This window comes from Antennarius striatus, chromosome 9 (assembly GCF_040054535.1).
Source record: "Antennarius striatus isolate MH-2024 chromosome 9, ASM4005453v1, whole genome shotgun sequence".
NCBI classification, from domain to species: Eukaryota; Metazoa; Chordata; class Actinopteri; order Lophiiformes; family Antennariidae; genus Antennarius; species Antennarius striatus.
The window spans coordinates 21387187-21404623 of record NC_090784.1 but is presented as its reverse complement, the minus strand read 5'-3'; the positions used below and the strand labels follow the sequence as shown (position 1 = coordinate 21404623).

Here is a 17437-nt window from a genome sequence, read left to right as displayed (position 1 = left end):
TTACACAGTGAGGTGGGAAGATTAAAAAGGGAAAGTTTCCCAGTGCAAACCTCTAACAGGAGTTCCATTTTAAAAAAATGGCCTCATTTGCAGCTCTTATTATAGTCGAATCCGGATCGAAGCGGGGCTGCAGACTGGAGTGCTTATTAAAAAGGTTCATTCTGAAACCACAGATGGAGCCTTTAAAGGACGACACTGTGTTCTAATCCCATCTGATCAGGATCTGCTTGTCGACACTAGAAGAAACAATAAAGATTGGATGTGTGCCCCCCCTTCCCCACGTCACGCCACGCCAGGAGAGGTGAGAGAAAGATACTGGGGGGTGGAGGGGGGGAAAGGGGGGATGATAGCATTACGCGCAATCCATTACCACTCCCTGGAGACGCTCTGCATCCAGAGTGATGGAGGAGTGGAGTGAGGTGTGTGTTTATGTGTGTGTGTGTGTGTGTGGGGGGGGGGGGGGGCGTCAGTAAGCAATATGTAACTTGATTATTCCTTTTCAATAACGCGCGTCCCGCAGGTTTCTGATTAGTTTGTCAAAATAATAGGAGGCTCTTCCACGGCCTTGTTCGGATGTCGAACTTCAAGTAGAGGCGGCAGCTCCACGCGCTAACGGTAATAACGGTAATAACGGTAATAACGGTAATAACGGTAATAACGGTAATAACGGATCGACCAACGGAGGGATGTTCCCGCGCAGACTCGTTTTAATCAGGTTTGTTTAATTCCAAGGGCACAAGATATACAAAGTGGTGCAGTGACAACACACGGGGATACACACGAATACAGAGGAGGTACATTCAGTATTTACACCAGCAGGTTTGTCTTTCCCCATTTAAAAGTAGATTTTCTCCGCGGTGGGCCCCCCCCCACACACACACACACACACACACTTCGGTGTCCGTTTCAGCACCATCTGCCCCTCCCGTTTGATCCATCTGTCGGGTCCCGGTGCGGCGCCTCCCCGTCCATCTTCCTCCTTTACCGGATTTCCCCGCAGGGCTCCGGTGGGCGCTCAACCCGCTGCGGAGTCTCGCAGGCGGAAACCGTCATTCTTTAGGAATTTTTAATATTTTTTTTAAAATCTGATTTGATTTCATTTAATCAAATGCGCCTTCATTACAGCTCGTTCCATTTTTTTTTTGTGTGAAAAATACTCATATGATACACTGACAAACAGGCAAGTGTTTAAAAAGTCTGTTTTACAACTTTTATATCCTATATACATTTACTGAAATCCTTTAATGACCTCCCATATCAAAACTTATCCAAAATCAGTGACTGTTCTGTACAAATGAACGTCTCCTGTTGTCAAATCTGGAAAAATTGGCTCTATTTTTTCCCCCCTCCTCGGGGCCTCCGTTATTTATTCCCCCTGACTGCCTTTCCAGAATCGATATCCCTCCGCGGGCCGTCACCTGATATTTAGTTTCGTCACTTATCCATGCAAGTTCGATGACTTCAGATAAACTTTAAACACTTTTTGGTAAACATTTGACGGGTTTGCAGAGCCTGACGGGGCAGCAAACAGGGGAACTGCGGGTTGTTTGTCCATCAGGCAAGGAGGCTGGAGAAGCAGGAAGTGAGTGCTTTGGATACAAAATAATAACCCCTGATTGGATAAATGGGATAACCGGACTAAAAAAAATTAAAACTCCCCAGCCTCTGGAGTCCACGTTCCTGGTTCGTTCCGGTCCCGATCAGCCCAGGATATCCAGGTAGACCGGCGGGTTCTTGACCAGCGCCAGCAGGCGGCCGTGGATGTCCTTGATAACCATCCGCTGCTGCGGCTCCCGCTGCCAGCATCCCTGCATCAGCAGGTACACCTCCTTAGGGCAGGTGCGCGGCCTCTCCAGTTCACGCCCCTGCGTGATGCATTCAATGGCCTGTCAGGGTGGGAATTTTAAAAACGACACGTTAGTAGGAAGTACGTGCATTCATCCTCAAAAACCCCAGGAAGTTAAAACCCCCTGCTATGTGGCAATTAAAACACACCTGCCAACTTGACTTTATTGTTTTTTATTTATTTGCTTTTTAGTTAGATTTTAAAAGCTAATATTGTCTCACTTGCTGAACTTTTGGTGACATCAAGCAGAGTCTGAGTAATACTGGATTTTAGAGGCCAATACTGATATTTGACATTTAAAACAAGACTAATAATCTAGACGCTTGCTCGCTTCTCTGTCAGGCTGTATTTAATCACAGATGTGTTTTGAGTTAAATGTCATGTTCACACGTTCACGTCGATGTCTGGTACAACCCTGATTCTCAAAAGGTTGGGACGCTGTAAAAGAAAATGATTGTCATGGTTTGGGGTAAAGTTGGTTATTATAGCTTCTAGGTTTTTCTGCTTTTTAGTAGGATTAGGAAGGTTGGAGACATACAGAACTCATTAAATTCTGGATAAATTAGCACATTGTGTATTTTATCATTTTCAAACATTGCAAGAGTTTTTATTTTCATTTACGCATAAACTACCTGACAGATTTTCACAAATCTGGATGGAAGGGTGGCCAGAAGACCACATATATCTGTATGAAAATCGAATAACGATCCATTACATACAGTATTGTTACTGTGGTCGCTTAGAGACATCATCATTATCCTTAACTCTTAAAGCCAAACACATATTTGAGACACTTGGTTATTCAGGATTTTAATACTTCCACATACATTTGACATGTTTTTTTTCCCTGAAAAACCTGATTTTTTTACAATCAGACACATGCATCTACATTTTGCATGTGAAAAAATTCTGGATTTAGTCACAATTAAACAAATTAAAGCCCATAAGATTTTTTACAATTTTTTTTTCATTCGTCCGAAGGTTTTATTAGACCTTCTTTTCTTCTTTTCCAAAAGATTTTTCTGACAATTATTACATGGCATTAGTGAAAGGGTTAAACTATGTAACTGGAAAAGACTCATGGCTACATCAATAGAAATAATAATTATAATTTTTATTCTAACTCATTTTGTGCAGCTTTAGGTGCATTTTGAACCTTTCACCTATTTCATTCCACTCCACACCGTCTCCTATGGATTCGCTCGTGAACTGTTCTTAAGTCAGTCATGAACCTCCCAGTGTTAGTCCACAAAGACATCTGAACAGGTCTGAAACCAGCAGTACTTCATCCAGAAAGAGAAAATAGACCACTTTTCATTGTTATATTTTTATTTAAATGTGAAAAGAATGGAAGCGGGAACTTGTCGGCACCATATGGGTTCTTTTGATTGATGTTATATCACTAATAATTACAGAAAAGTGGACGCCATTACAGTACTTAGGTTACGAAAGACATACTGAACTTATAGTAATTGTCTATGGCAGGATTTATTCTCTTTCTTTAAAAAGCGGCTGTGCTGCTCCCACTCAGAACAGCAGAAGCTGGAATTTCTTAACCATTTATTATCCGTTTGTGTTCGTGTGATGATAAGTTTACCATCATTATTGTTTTTGAAGTGCCTGAGCACAACAGCGAAGCTCAGATACACACGATGTACATTTGTATTTCTTCTCTTCTCCCACCTAATGCACATTTTTTTTCCAGGTTTGCCCTGGCAACAGCAGAAAAAGACCCTGGGGTCCAACTGTATCTGGTTGGGAACCACTGATGGAAAAAGAAGCTCCTGAATTTTTAATGCAGTCATTCACTAATGAGACATTACATTCCCCTAAATTTGATCGAAGTTGTGGCAGCAATTCAAAAGACATGCAGGTGAAAATCCAGGCATCTTATTCTGGAACAAAACAGAAACTTTTTAGCACAACACTCAGACTATCTGGAGGTTTATAGATGTGTGTCCATTAGCAGACAACCCCTGGGACAAATAAGAGCCGCCAAAATATGAAAAAACCTCCAGGTCAGACGCTAATGGCTGCCGTGACAGATTGAGTTCACACGCTCCTGCCGCTCGGTGAATAAATCACTGTCGAATTTGAGAGAGGATTTCACTGCTCTCTTCATTTGAAGGGTTCCTGACTCAATGGTTAACCTTAACCCCGATACAATGAACAGAAGAGTCCTGTCAGCGCCGAGCGACCCCCGTGCCAAAGTGGCCTGTCAGTCAGCTGCACTCAATAAAGACCGCCCAGGACGGCCGCCGCCGCCGCCGCCGCCGCCTGGCCCAGCCCGTATTTTTTGGGACGATTTGTTCCTGCCAATGCATGTTTAGGCAACATGATAATTTCACCTGTCCCTCATTGGTCGAGACCGATTAGGCTAACAAAGTTAAACCTCATTGGCCCTGGGCAAAAATGAGAGCTAATGAGATTAGAATTGAGCATGAGAAAAGCGATATACCCTTCTCTTGAAAGGAGAGAGGGTTTTTTTGGCCTGTAATAGCACTGTTGTGGTTGCAATGGAGTCCCACTTCTTGGTGCAGGAGCTGGAGAGGCTAGACTGGACTGTCCTTAATTACTATGAATTTATTGATTTGGTGTAAAAGTGCAGAGCGGTGAAAATCCCTGAGCAGCAGATCCTCTGAAGCGTCTACGACTGCGACGCATGTTTGTCTCTGCAAGATTTAAACGAACGGCAAATATCGTTCAGCTCATTGGTAGAGATCCAACCCAGAGCTCCTGATTTACACTCGCCGCTCGATTAGCAACCGTTTGCTAACAGCTAAAAAGTCACAAAGGTTCCCTTAGTAATCAGTAGACATGAGAAAAGGTGAAATTTACAACTGAAAATGTAGATCTAGACTATAATTTTCTAAAATATGCATTAAAAACAAACAAGAAAAAAGTTTGGAAAGTTGTGTTAGAGATTATTTCAAGGCTTCAGATTTTGGTGGCTTTTCTACTCTTTTAGTCCAGTTGAAGTTAAATGGGGGGGGGGGATCATTTTAATTAATTTTAAAGATTATTCTTTGTTGTTCTGTCCATCCCAGTTCATCTAAATCCTAAAAAAATGTTCTTAACTCACTAATTGGAGCCACAAACCTTCCAGCAGGTCAGGAACCGTTCCTTTGATTGTAGCTCGATCAGTTAATTAAGAAAAGCTTTTTCTCTTTTAGCAAATAAATGTGAATTCCACTGTGTTCTGTGGATAATCCAGAATATTGTCCTAGATGTTCCGGATTAAATTTGCAGCAGTACCAGACTTGTCACATGTGAATATCTATCTCCAGACTATCTGCACAGCTGGACTTCCATGACAGGAAGTCATGTTTGTGTTTTCTCCTGAATGTCTCCTGAAATGCTTCTGGAATGTGTTTTGTTTTTGTTTTTTCCTGAGTTAATCTCAATCTGTGGATGGACCCACCTCGCTGTTGGACAGCTGGTACCACGGCTGTTTGCCGTAGGTGAAGATTTCCCAGAGGACCACTCCGAAGCTCCAGATGTCGCTCTCCGTGGTGAACTTCCTGTACATGATGCTCTCCGGCGGCATCCAGCGGATCGGCAGCATCGTACGTCCCCCCACCTGAAGGACCAGGGAAGAGGAGGTAAGTCAGTTTCCAATGGCAAAATAACAAATTTAAAAGATACTTGCTGAATAATTTACCCCTTCATGAACTACCATGAGATAAAATTGAAGACAAAGCCTCTTATTGGCTCATATCGTAGCAATTTATTTTTTATTGACAATTTCAGTGGAAAAACCTTCGAGTCAAGATCAAAACATAATCCAATCTTTTCCCCATCTTACCCGATAATAATCTGTGCTGTAAATATCTCTGGACATGCCGAAGTCCCCGATTTTCACCACCATGCCTTCTCCCACCAGACAGTTGCGCGTGGCGAGGTCGCGGTGGACGAAGTGCAGCGATGCCAGGTAGACCATCCCCGAGGCGATCTGGGCGGCGATGTGCAGCATCTGAGGCAGGGTCAGCTGACCCAGCGGGGGCATCTTCGACTCCTCCAGGATGCGAGCGTCAGGGCCGTGAGCTCTGCAGGCGACACACCAGGAAGGTGCAAACCTTTTAGATTTGGGACGCTAAAACATCATACAGTATTGGGATTTCACTACTACATATTTGATATACTAAAAACGCAGTGGATAGATTACAATCTGGAACAATACTGGTCCGTTTTTTCAATGCACATGATAATAACTTAGCTAAAACAGTTAGCCTCCAATAATTTCCTGGTTGGTATATTAGCTAGAAGACATAAACACATTTTGAAACTTCCATGTAGATTTATGTAAGGCTGAAAGTAAAAAAAATACTCGATTTGATTAAATTTCAATGTTTGCTAGAGAGTGGCTGAATGCTAATGTTAACTGTTTTAGCTTATGGGCTATCAAATTGTAGATTTCCCCACTGTGGGATAAGTAAAGGTTTATTTTATCTTATCTTATCTCATCTCATCTCATCTCATCTCATCTCAGCTTATCTTATCTTATCTTATCTTAACTTATCTTAACTTATCTCATCTCATCTCATCTCATCTCATCTCATCTCATCTTATCTTATCTTATCTTAACTTATCTTATCTTATCTTATCTGATCTCATCAGATCTCATCTCGTCTCATCTCACCTTATCTTATCTTATCTTAACTTATCTGATCTCATCTCATCTCATCTCATCTCATCTCATCTCATCTCATCTCATCTCATCTTAACTTATCTTAACTTATCTCATCTCATCTCATCTCATCTTATCTTATCTTATCTTATCTTATTTTATCTTATCTTAACTTATCTTATCTTATCTTATCTTATCTGATCTCATCAGATCTCATCTCATCTCATCTCATCTCATCTCATCTTATCTTATCTTATCTTATCTTATCTTATCTTATCTTATCTCATCTCATCTCATCAGATCTCATCTCATCTCATCTCACCTTATCTTATCTTATCTTAACTTATCTGATCTGATCTTATCTTATCTCATCTCATCTCATCTCATCTCATCTTAACTTATCTTAACTTATCTCATCTCATCTTATCTTATCTTATCTTATCTTATCTTAACTTAACTTAACTTATCTTATCTTATCTTATCTTATCTTATCTTATCTTATCTTATCTTATCTCATCTCATCTCATCAGATCTCATCTCATCTCATCTCACCTTATCTTATCTTATCTTAACTTATCTGATCTGATCTTATCTTATCTCATCTCATCTCATCTCATCTCATCTTAACTTATCTTAACTTATCTTAACTTATCTCATCTCATCTTATCTTATCTTATCTTATCTTATCTTATCTTATCTTATCTTATCTTATCTTATCTTATCTTAACTTAACTTAACTTAACTTATCTGATCTCATCAGATCTCATCTCATCTCATCTTATCTTATCTTATCTTATCTTATCTTATCTTATCTTATCTTATCTTATCTTATCTAATCTTATCTTATCTTATCTTATCTTATCTTATCTTATCTTATCTTAACTTATCTGATCTGATCTGATCTGATCTGATCTTATCTTATCTTATCTTATCTTATCTTATCTTATCTTATCTTATCTCATCTCATCTCATCTTAACTTATCTTAACTTATCTCATCTCATCTCAACTTATCTTATCTTATCTTATCTTATCTTATCTTATCTTATCTTAACTTATCTTATCTTATCTTATCTTATCATATCTTATCTTATCTTATCTTATCTTATCTTATCTTATCTTATCTTAACTTAACTTAACTTAACTTAACTTAACTTAACTTAACTTATCTTATCTGATCTCATCAGATCTCATCTCATCTCATCTCATCTTATCTTATCTTATCTTATCTTATCTTATCTTAACTTATCTGATCTTATCTTATCTCATTTCATCTCATCTCATCTCATCTCATCTCATCTTAACTTATCTTAACTTATCTCATCTCATCTCAACTTATCTTATCTTATCTCATCTCATCTCATCTCATCTCATCTCATCTCATCTCATCTCATCTTATCTTATCTTATCTTATCTTATCTTATCTTATCTTATCTTAACTTAACTTAACTTAACTTAACTTATCTTATCTGATCTCATCAGATCTCATCTCATCTTATCTTATCTTATCTTATCTTAACTTATCTGATCTTATCTTATCTCATTTCATCTCATCTCATCTCATCTCATCTCATCTTAACTTATCTTAACTTATCTCATCTCATCTCAACTTATCGTATCTTATCTTATCTTATCTTATCTTATCTTATCTTATCTTATCTTAACTTAACTTAACTTAACTTAACTTATCTTATCTTATCTGATCTCATCAGATCTCATCTCATCTTATCTTATCTTATCTTATCTTATCTTATCTTATCTTATCTTATCTTAACTTATCTGATCTTATCTTATCTTATCTTATCTTATCTTATCTTATCTTATCTTATCTCATCTCATCTCATCTCATCTCATCTCATCTCATCTTAACTTATCTTAACTTATCTCATCTCATCTCAACTTATCTTATCTTATCTTATCTTATCTTATCTTATCTTATCTTATCTTATCTTAACTTATCTTATCTTATGTTATCATATTTTATCTTATCTTATCTTATCTTATCTTATCTTATCTTATCTTATCTTAACTTAACTTAACTTATCTTATCTGATCTCATCAGATCTCATCTCATCTCATCTTATCTTATCTTATCTTATCTTATCTTAACTTATCTGATCTTATCTTATCTCATTTCATCTCATCTCATCTCATCTCATCTTAACTTATCTTAACTTATCTCATCTCATCTCAACTTATCTTATCTTATCTCATCTCATCTCATCTCATCTCATCTCATCTCATCTCATCTCATCTTATCTTATCTTATCTTAACTTAACTTAACTTAACTTAACTTAACTTATCTTATCTGATCTCATCAGATCTCATCTCATCTTATCTTATCTTATCTTATCTCATCTCATCTCATCTCATCTTAACTTATCTTAACTTATCTCATCTCATCTCAACTTATCTTATCTTATCTTATCTTATCTTAACTTATCTTATCTTATCTTATCATATCATATCATATCATATCATATCTTATCTTATCTTATCTTATCTTATCTTATCTTATCTTATCTTATCTTATCTTATCTTAACTTAACTTAACTTAACTTAACTTATCTTATCTGATCTCATCAGATCTCATCTCATCTTATCTTATCTTATCTTATCTTAACTTATCTGATCTTATCTTATCTCATTTCATCTCATCTCATCTCATCTCATCTCATCTTAACTTATCTTAACTTATCTCATCTCAACTTATCTTATCTTATCTCATCTTATCTTATCTTATCTTATCTTATGTTATCTTATGTTATCTTATCTTAACTTATCTTAACTTATCTCATCTCATCTCAACTTATCTTATCTTATCTTATCTTATCTTATCTTATCTTATCTTATCTTATCTTATCTTATCTTAACTTATCTTATCTTATCTTATCTTATCTTAAATGTGTTGTTTGCCCTTAAAAATGGTCTGATCTGAAATACAAGAATGTATTTCAGATGTATTTTCAGATTCCTATTTTTATGTGTGTGTGTGTGTGTGTGTGTGTGTGCGTGCGTGCGTGCGTGCGTGCGTGTGTGTGTGTTTGCTCCCACTCATCCCACTCATTCCTGTCACCTGTGTCGCTGCAGCACCTGCTTCCCGTCTCCAATCAGGCTCCGCCTACTTAACCTTGGCTCAGACCTCAGTTCAGGTTCAGATTGTCTTCATCTCTCCTAGTTTCTTGAACTTCTTTGACATTTTGTTTGTTTCCTGAGATTTTGCCTTTTGGTTTTTACCCGTTGTAGGATTTTTGTTGTTGTTTAGTTAAAGTATGAATACCAACTTCTCCCCTGGTGTTCTGCATGTGTGTCCTCACCCTCAACAACACACCTCCTCTTGTAAAGAACAAAACACGGAATGGTTACTGAAACAAACCAAACGCTTCGACCTTGGGTGACCTGAAGGACGATGACCTCAACGGTTCAATCTACAGATTGAAACGTTTTGTGTGGCGCATTAGCGCCGGAGAGCATTACAGACGTGGTCGATGTGACCACGCCACAATAAAGCCATTTAACAGTGACGCTTAATAGAAAACACAAGCCTCGTAATACGCCTTCAATTGATTTGCAATAATGCAATTCGGAGACGCAGAGCACATTGACCGTTGGCGGGTCTTGCGGATCCTAAACACCCACTCTCAGGTCCAACTCCAGCCTAAATGAGCAAATCACAGATGATGTGTCTCCATCCATCCTAATATCTTTCCTCTCCACGTTGTCCCCTCCTTACAAAGGAAGTTGTCTATACAATCACTATTAGTTTAGAAGGCAGGTGGCAGGGGTGGGAAAGCAGCTGCATTGTGGGGGCCCTCAAATGTTTCATCAGTTCTGTCTGCTGGAAATGCGATTTTCACCCGTGAAACGTATACCGCAGGCACACACGTGTGTGTGTGTGTGTGTGTTCACCCCTCCAATCTGTCCTCCGTGGACGACACCTGGCAGACGGCGTCCACCACGTAGCTGCGTCTGCGCTAATGGTTCTGTCAAATGGTTTCCCAGGTGCCGACTGGGCCCTAATGGGTCAGCGGGGGACTCCGTTCTTATTTTCTGAATATTTTTACTTTTGAAAAATATTCAGAGCATTATAGCTTTGTGTGATGTAACGATATCCAAAAGCGCACCTTAAGGGAATCTTTTAAATAATGCATCTTATCCAGTTCCCCCAGAGTTTGAATCCTGTCTGGGATGCGAGAACCATTTCTTCCCTATGCTAATTTTCCCGGGAGAAAAATAAAGAGTAAAGGCAAATCACAGCTCATATTATGTTTGGAGTCGTTTCGGTAAAAGAAATTTTTGGGTGCAATTTAGTCCTCCCATTTTATCTTTCAAACAAAGATAAGTCTAATTTACGGCGGTAATAAAGCGACTTGCCTGTCTCCAGATCCCAAGATAAATAAATAAAGACGTGAGATGCTTTAAAATACGGTGTCGAAAATGGAGGGAGAACAACATATCACTGATAGTTGCGCGGGTCAAACGTGTACAAACACGTCCATCCTCGTGTTCGCACTCGGAACACACCGGATTCTCGGGGTCCACCAAGGTCAGCTGAGTGGCGTGCATTGGTTTTGAAGAACGCTGTAGTGGCACTCCAGCTCACGGCGGCTGGAGTCACTCATGTGATGCTCAGTCACTGAAGGCAGAGATACTCAAGTGTCAGCAGTTAACTAAGAGCTGCCGCCAAAAAAAAAGAAGATGAGAAAAGGCCAAGTGTGGGTTTTTTTTTGTCTGACCAGTGGTCTAAGGCACAAAAATATTCAATTTAACCTCACAGATCAAACTAAGATATCTGTAATTCTCACATTTGGAGTCAGTTTTATCATTTTATTTCAAATCCATCAATTAAACGTGGTTTGGATTCATCTCTAGTGTAAATTATTCACTCGCTTTCCCCATTTAGCTACTAGATAACAAATGTGACAGAAAGTAATAATGAAACCTTTGTGTCTTTTCAAGGATGACTGCTAACTACTGTTTCCGTCTGCTGCGGAAATATCACTATTTGTGATGAAGAGGAACATCTAAATGGGATGAAATGAGAGAATAATCCAGTCAAATAAGGGCGAGGCGCCCGGAGACACTCCTGACACATTGACCCGCTTCCTCGCTCTAAGGATTTTCGATCAGCAGGGTTCCACCACTGTGGGAATTGAACTCTTGACCTTACGACCTTCAGGTTGGGCTACGTACCGAAGGAATCGGTTCAGGTCTCCGTGCCTCATGTACTCGAACACCATGGCCAGCGGCTCCCCGTCGGTGCAGACGCCGTAGAAACGGACGATGTGTTGATGCTGGAGGAAGGTCAGAAGCTCCGCCTCCCGTTGGAAGTCTTGCCGCGTGGATTCGTTGGCGTCCTTCAACGTCTGCGACCACACAGATGAAGACGCATTTAAATAAAGAAGCACACATACGTTTCCCGACTGCTGCGTGATGGATAGATTTCATCGCTACGCCAGCGCTTAGGGGAAGATGATGTGTCGCTATAAAAAGCATATGAATGAATAATGCGACGATAAATCAGAGCGCCGTCCTGATTCGCTGTCTTGCATTTATTTGCTGCGGTTTGCATTAACCTGTTGTAAGATGAGCCGCGTATTAAAACCATGTGAACGTCTTCAAAGACTCCCGTGCGACAAGATTCCTGAAGGATTCATCTACAACCCGACATTTTCTACTAATCTACATTTTTCCGCATTAAAAGCTGGACTGATGAGGTGAAATCGCTCACCTTGATTGCGACCAGCATCTTGTCGTTGTCCGGACTGAGGTGGGCGCACTCTGCCAGGTAGACTTTACCAAACGCTCCTTCGCCCAACTCCCACTTCAACACGATGTCCTGTCGTTTGATATGCTGGACACCTGCTCGAGAAAATACAGAGAAGTTTGGTAGAATTAGTGAAAAAATGTCGTTTATTTGCAGCATTTTGTGTTTATTGTAACGAGTAGACCAAAAAAAAAAGAAAAAGTGTAAACGTCCTATGTCCTTCCTGTAAGGACTGGCAATCAAGTAGATTTGGGAAGTGTGTGTCCTCATGAACACATCAACAATCAGCCATCAAGATGAGACGAACTCAGCAAACACTCACACATTTCTTTCTCCTTGATGATGCCGCAGAAGTACTGTGGATTTTCTACAAAGCTGGATAAACCAGAGTCTTCGTCTGAGGAAGGCGGGCTGGTTCCAAAGTTCATGAAACGAAGCGAGACCGCCAGGTCATCCTCGGTGCCCAAAACAGAAGAACCTAATGAAACGGGGAGGGATGCAAAACAAGGAGAAGTGAGCGACATGTAACACCTAATCAGCCTCCAACTAGTTGTGATTGTAGTGGCCATCAAAAGAAGCAATTCAGAACCCATTTTTTCTCCGCTGCTAACTTGGTTGCACATTTGTTGGTACCATGGTGACAGATGATGACAAGCTCTAATAATCACCATCATCAACCAAACGGCAATCAGGCTGCTCAGAGCTGGAAAAAAGAAATATATATATATATATATATGGCCGTACCGGAGGTCTGAATGGTAAGCAGCTCCCGACTGCAGGGCGTATTAAAAGCCAAACATGTGGGTCCCAAATTGTAAAACCCCACTCAGCAAGGCAAACCACAGAACCCCCAGAGCACAACACGGTGCAAAATGGAACAACAAAGAGAGAGCACAGAGGTGATGGAGGGAAGGAAAAAGAGCAGAGTCCACTTAGGCAATCAGGCCCACTTAGGCACTTTGAGAGTGAGAAGGGCAGATGAGTGTGTGTGTGTGTGTCTGCGTGTGTGTGTGTGTGTGTCTGTGTGTGCGCTGGGGGTGGGGGTCCAAGCAGAGCTGTATCCCATCCATCCATCCATCCATCCATGGTGGTGACCAGCAGAGGTTTCTGCAGACTGTGTGCAAAGTTGCAGCCCTGTGGAAGTCCCATATTAGCCGGTTCCTCTTGTGCACTGCCTTCTGGGAGTCTGACGGAACCAACGGTGACCGTGAAAGAATAATTTTCTGTAACGTTTGATTAGGGCTGCATTAGAGGACCTGATAGGTCGATGCCTCAACATGCTAGCCGTTTAAATCTCTGTTAGCGCTGAGCTCACAGAGTCCTGTCTCTAGCGACGATCCGAAATCTCATGGATTATATACTAAACCAGTAGGAGCTGAACTTTAGCACCTGCTTAGCATAGCTTAGCATTAATACAACAACATATGATTTATGCTGAATTACAAGCTGGAGCTCAATGGTGGTTCCAAGAATCCTCATTTTGTCTGTTTCAATTCAATTTACTATCAAAAAACTTTGTTTTTCCCCAAGGGGCAATTGAAGGCACATAAAGCAGGATTGGTGCACAAAAAAGAGTGAAAAGAGCAAAAAGAAGACTTAATACACAGAAAGCCAACACTAACACTAAATTTTTTATTTTTTTTTACATCTTTTACATATTTTGTATGATTTTATTTTTTGTAATTTGGATCAGGCTCACTGTTCCCAGTCTGTATGCTAAGCTAATGATTGCTCGCTGGCATGAAAGAGGTATCGATCTTCTTGTCTAACTTAAACAGCAATACAGAGAGTATGACTTTTAATAAATGAACCATGCCTTTAATTAATATGCATATCGTATTTTAAGCAACGTGTTTGAACTTACGGTGAATACCGAACTTGGAATGCTGACCGCACTTGTTAATAACGAAAACCATGATGAGAAGGAAAGTGCAGGCAAACACAGCGAGACCCACAGCCACAGACACCTGTTCAAACAAGGACACACACACACACACACATCAGTGGGGACTCCACGGTGACTTTATTGATTGCATTTGTATCGGGGCGGATGATCGATAGATGTACCACAAAGACGCGACTCTCTGAGTTTTCTGTGACGTCCATGTCCGGTTTGCTCGTAGGACCTGAGGGGGGGAGAAAGAGATTTTTGTCAAGGAGAAACAACTTATAACAAGAATCACATCAAGACGTCTCGGAGAGTAACAAAGACTTACTCAGGTCATCAAGGACTGGCGTGTGGGAAGCAAAAAGACAAACATATTTGTTATTTCCCCTGCTCATTATGAGATACTACTTGTAAAAAACCTTCTTTGGCTGCAGGAACTCACCTGGAATAATGCCTTCCGGATTGAGCAGTTCGAACGGGTTCTCCATGAACATCCCAGTGGCCGTGGCCTCATCCCTTCCCAGTTTGTTCTGGGCAATCAGGGTGTAGTGGCCGTTGTCGATGTGGGTGGGCTTGTTGAGGAAGAGGCATCCGTGTTTCACCGTTCCGTCACCGGAGTCAGGGATGAGTTGGGTGTACCTGTAGGCCGTCATTTTCAGTTCCACGCCGTTGTACAGCCAGGTGAAGCTCGGTTCGGGATTACCGTCCACGGCAAAGGGGAAGCACCAGTGGTGCTGCTGCACAGCATCCCTCAGGAAGATGATTCTAACTGGAACTGGTGGGAGATGACAGATGAGAAGCGTTCAGGGACAATGTTGAGCGAGCAAGAAAACTTCCCCGAAAGACTCAAATGAAAAGTTTGGTGCTTTCGTTGTTTTCTTGCCTAGAATTAAATTTCAAATTGACCCAACTCTCATGAAGATCTCATCCAGCTAGCTTAGCTTAGCATGATGACTGGAAAGAGAGGGAATTCCTTCATCTCAAAGGCTCACTTTTCATTTCCTGCTGTCATTTTTTTGGGACTGTCAATTGAGATATCGGTTGATCACATTGATCAATCAGCCCATCGTCTTGCTGCCATCTTTTACATATAATTATCTCGTCCGTTCATGCTGCCGCTAGTGCATTTACACCCTCCACATCACCATCACTGGGCCAGTTCATGAAGTTCATTACTGTATCATCATTATCAGTCTCAGCAGGGTCATCAGCCACCACCACCACCACCAGCGATTTTCTGTTGCTCAGGGAAGATTCCCTTCAATCACAATCTACTTTAAGAGTCAAAGCACCAAAGACTGTCTGACAGACTCATTATCACACATCATCTGCTGTGATAAGTATTCATCCTCATGAATTATGGGTAAAATCTGTAGTTGTACAACAGCGCATAACTTGAGTAAAAATACTTTGTTATTTTACACAACTGTTAGCAACAAGTCGTGCAATGATTGCTGATGTAAATGCATAAGCCTACGCTATAATTACTGCACATGCTGAATGTGCACCTTGATGATGCGTAACAACGCTGAGCGTCCGATTGGTTCCCTGTGAGTTTCCACCAATCGATGTTCTCCATCTCTGCTGCAAACCTGTGCTGACCTGCTATGAATAATGAATCCTGGTCCTGTCGTGCCCCCCGACCACAAAAAGCTACCTGGAAGCTGCATCGGACATGAAGTTACAGGAAATGGCCCCATTTATATCGAGCACTCGACTCTGAAGTGCAGAGACCCGTCGTGCTGCTGCTCTTAACCCCCGACCCAGCGCCAGAATGCTGCGCTAAGGAGATACTGAGAAATTTCTCTTTGTACTCGCTGGATTCTCAAGTCGGCTACACCGGAGTGAAAAATTAGCACAGTCAGTTACATTTAACTAATCATCCATTAGAGCCGTCAGGTAACCTCAGACAAGCCATTTACAGCTAGGGTTAAATGGAAAACTGGAATTACGTTTAATGAGTCTGACAGATCTCTTATCGCAGAATCAGACAAAGACGTTTTTGGGGTTTTTTTATAAAGAAGAACAATCAGTCGAGCAGCAGTGACACTTAAACCTCCAGAGTTAAAAACTTTTACCAAGATGATTAAAAAGCAGTATTGATGAAACGATTCATTTATTTTTGTTATTTAAAAAAAAAAAAAAATCACATTGCAAAAAAAAATAAAGCAAAATTCAGAGCAGCTCTTTTATGAAGGAGAAGCTATGCGAGTAAATCTGTGGCACCGAGCCGCTCAGCAGTAAACACCCACTGTTCTGGGAGGTAATTCAGAGTAATTAAAGGGCTAGCGGTTAACGAGTGTCCGTCCACCATCGGGGGGCTGATGTTGATAGATTAGCTGTACTAACGCATTTACAGACTGCCAATCACTGCGGACGAAGCGGTTTTCCGGAGTAGGAGGGGGAAAGTCCATTAGCGCAGGCTCAAATCAGATCTTAGCCCGGGTTATCAGCCCCATTTTCCTGATGTTCATTATCTGTCCCTTGATGCTTGTACATTTGGCTTCAGCTGATTGGCGCCCCTGCTCTTTTTTGGCTTTATTTTCTAATGAGTGTCACTGAGTTGGTGATATATGATATTGTTTGGCCAGTATTTTTTTCAGTAATGCATCACTAATGCGTCTGACTGTGTGTTTTCCGTGGGACCGCTGGGTGCTGTCATTCTTTTGCCGTTCCTTCGACTTCCACATTCCACATGCACTAATGCATCTGAAAGGAGAAAACAGCGGTAAACATCTCCAGTCAAGCTGCAGCTTGCAGTAATTTTTGGAAGTGCAAGTGCACGTGGGGTGAAGGAGTTCTTTTAGAGCCAGGCGAGGAAAGTTCACTCTCTACTGTATCCTTAAATCTGACGGCGAGCCGTATTATTTCAACGCCTGTCGCCAGCCGCCAGAGTGAGTGGCAGCTGACAAAGAGCTCCATTAGAAGCATGGTGGGCACACACTCGTATTTGTGGAAGAAATCAGTGCAGTCCATTTTTAATTTCTTCCGGCTGTCCACCCTGCCTGCACTTGAAAAGTGGACCCAGTGTGTTATCGCCCTAGACCCCATTAAGCTCGGCGACTTTCATAGATTGTGAGCTTTCAGGACTGTGGCTTTTATTGTGCAGACACTTACACTCAATGTCCAATTGCACCATCTCCTCCTCGGGCCCAGCTTGGTTCTCAGCCTCACAGGTGAGGTTGTGCAGGTTGTCATGAGAGGAAACGTTGGCGAGATAAAGGACGACCTCTAATGTGGAGTCCCAGATGTTCTCCTGCAGCAGACACGGATTGATCAGAGTCGCACAAGAATTTAAATCACTTCCTTT

General features: G+C 41.0%; 1 protein-coding gene and 1 long non-coding RNA gene across 2 annotated transcripts in view; one reads left to right on the top strand and one right to left on the bottom strand.

The window, feature by feature from the left end:
- Positions 1–460: 460 nt before the first annotated feature.
- The window catches only part of ntrk1 (neurotrophic tyrosine kinase, receptor, type 1), a 28793-nt gene continuing 11816 nt past the window's right edge, over positions 461–17437 (bottom strand). The window contains exons 7-17 of the mRNA XM_068324734.1: positions 17245–17383; positions 14570–14902; positions 14456–14470; positions 14307–14365; positions 14104–14206; positions 12562–12717; positions 12204–12334; positions 11666–11838; positions 5652–5892; positions 5268–5426; positions 461–1886 (exon numbers count right to left, since the gene is read on the bottom strand). Coding sequence (XP_068180835.1) covers positions 1701–1886; positions 5268–5426; positions 5652–5892; positions 11666–11838; positions 12204–12334; positions 12562–12717; positions 14104–14206; positions 14307–14365; positions 14456–14470; positions 14570–14902; positions 17245–17383 — 1695 coding nt within the window. The 3' untranslated portion in view covers positions 461–1700. The remainder of the gene's footprint in view (positions 1887–5267; positions 5427–5651; positions 5893–11665; positions 11839–12203; positions 12335–12561; positions 12718–14103; positions 14207–14306; positions 14366–14455; positions 14471–14569; positions 14903–17244; positions 17384–17437) is intronic.
- Positions 5317–9686, top strand: LOC137602125 (uncharacterized). The gene is made up of 3 exons (XR_011037131.1): positions 5317–5448; positions 5730–5914; positions 9563–9686. It is a non-coding gene; the product is annotated as an uncharacterized lncRNA (long non-coding RNA).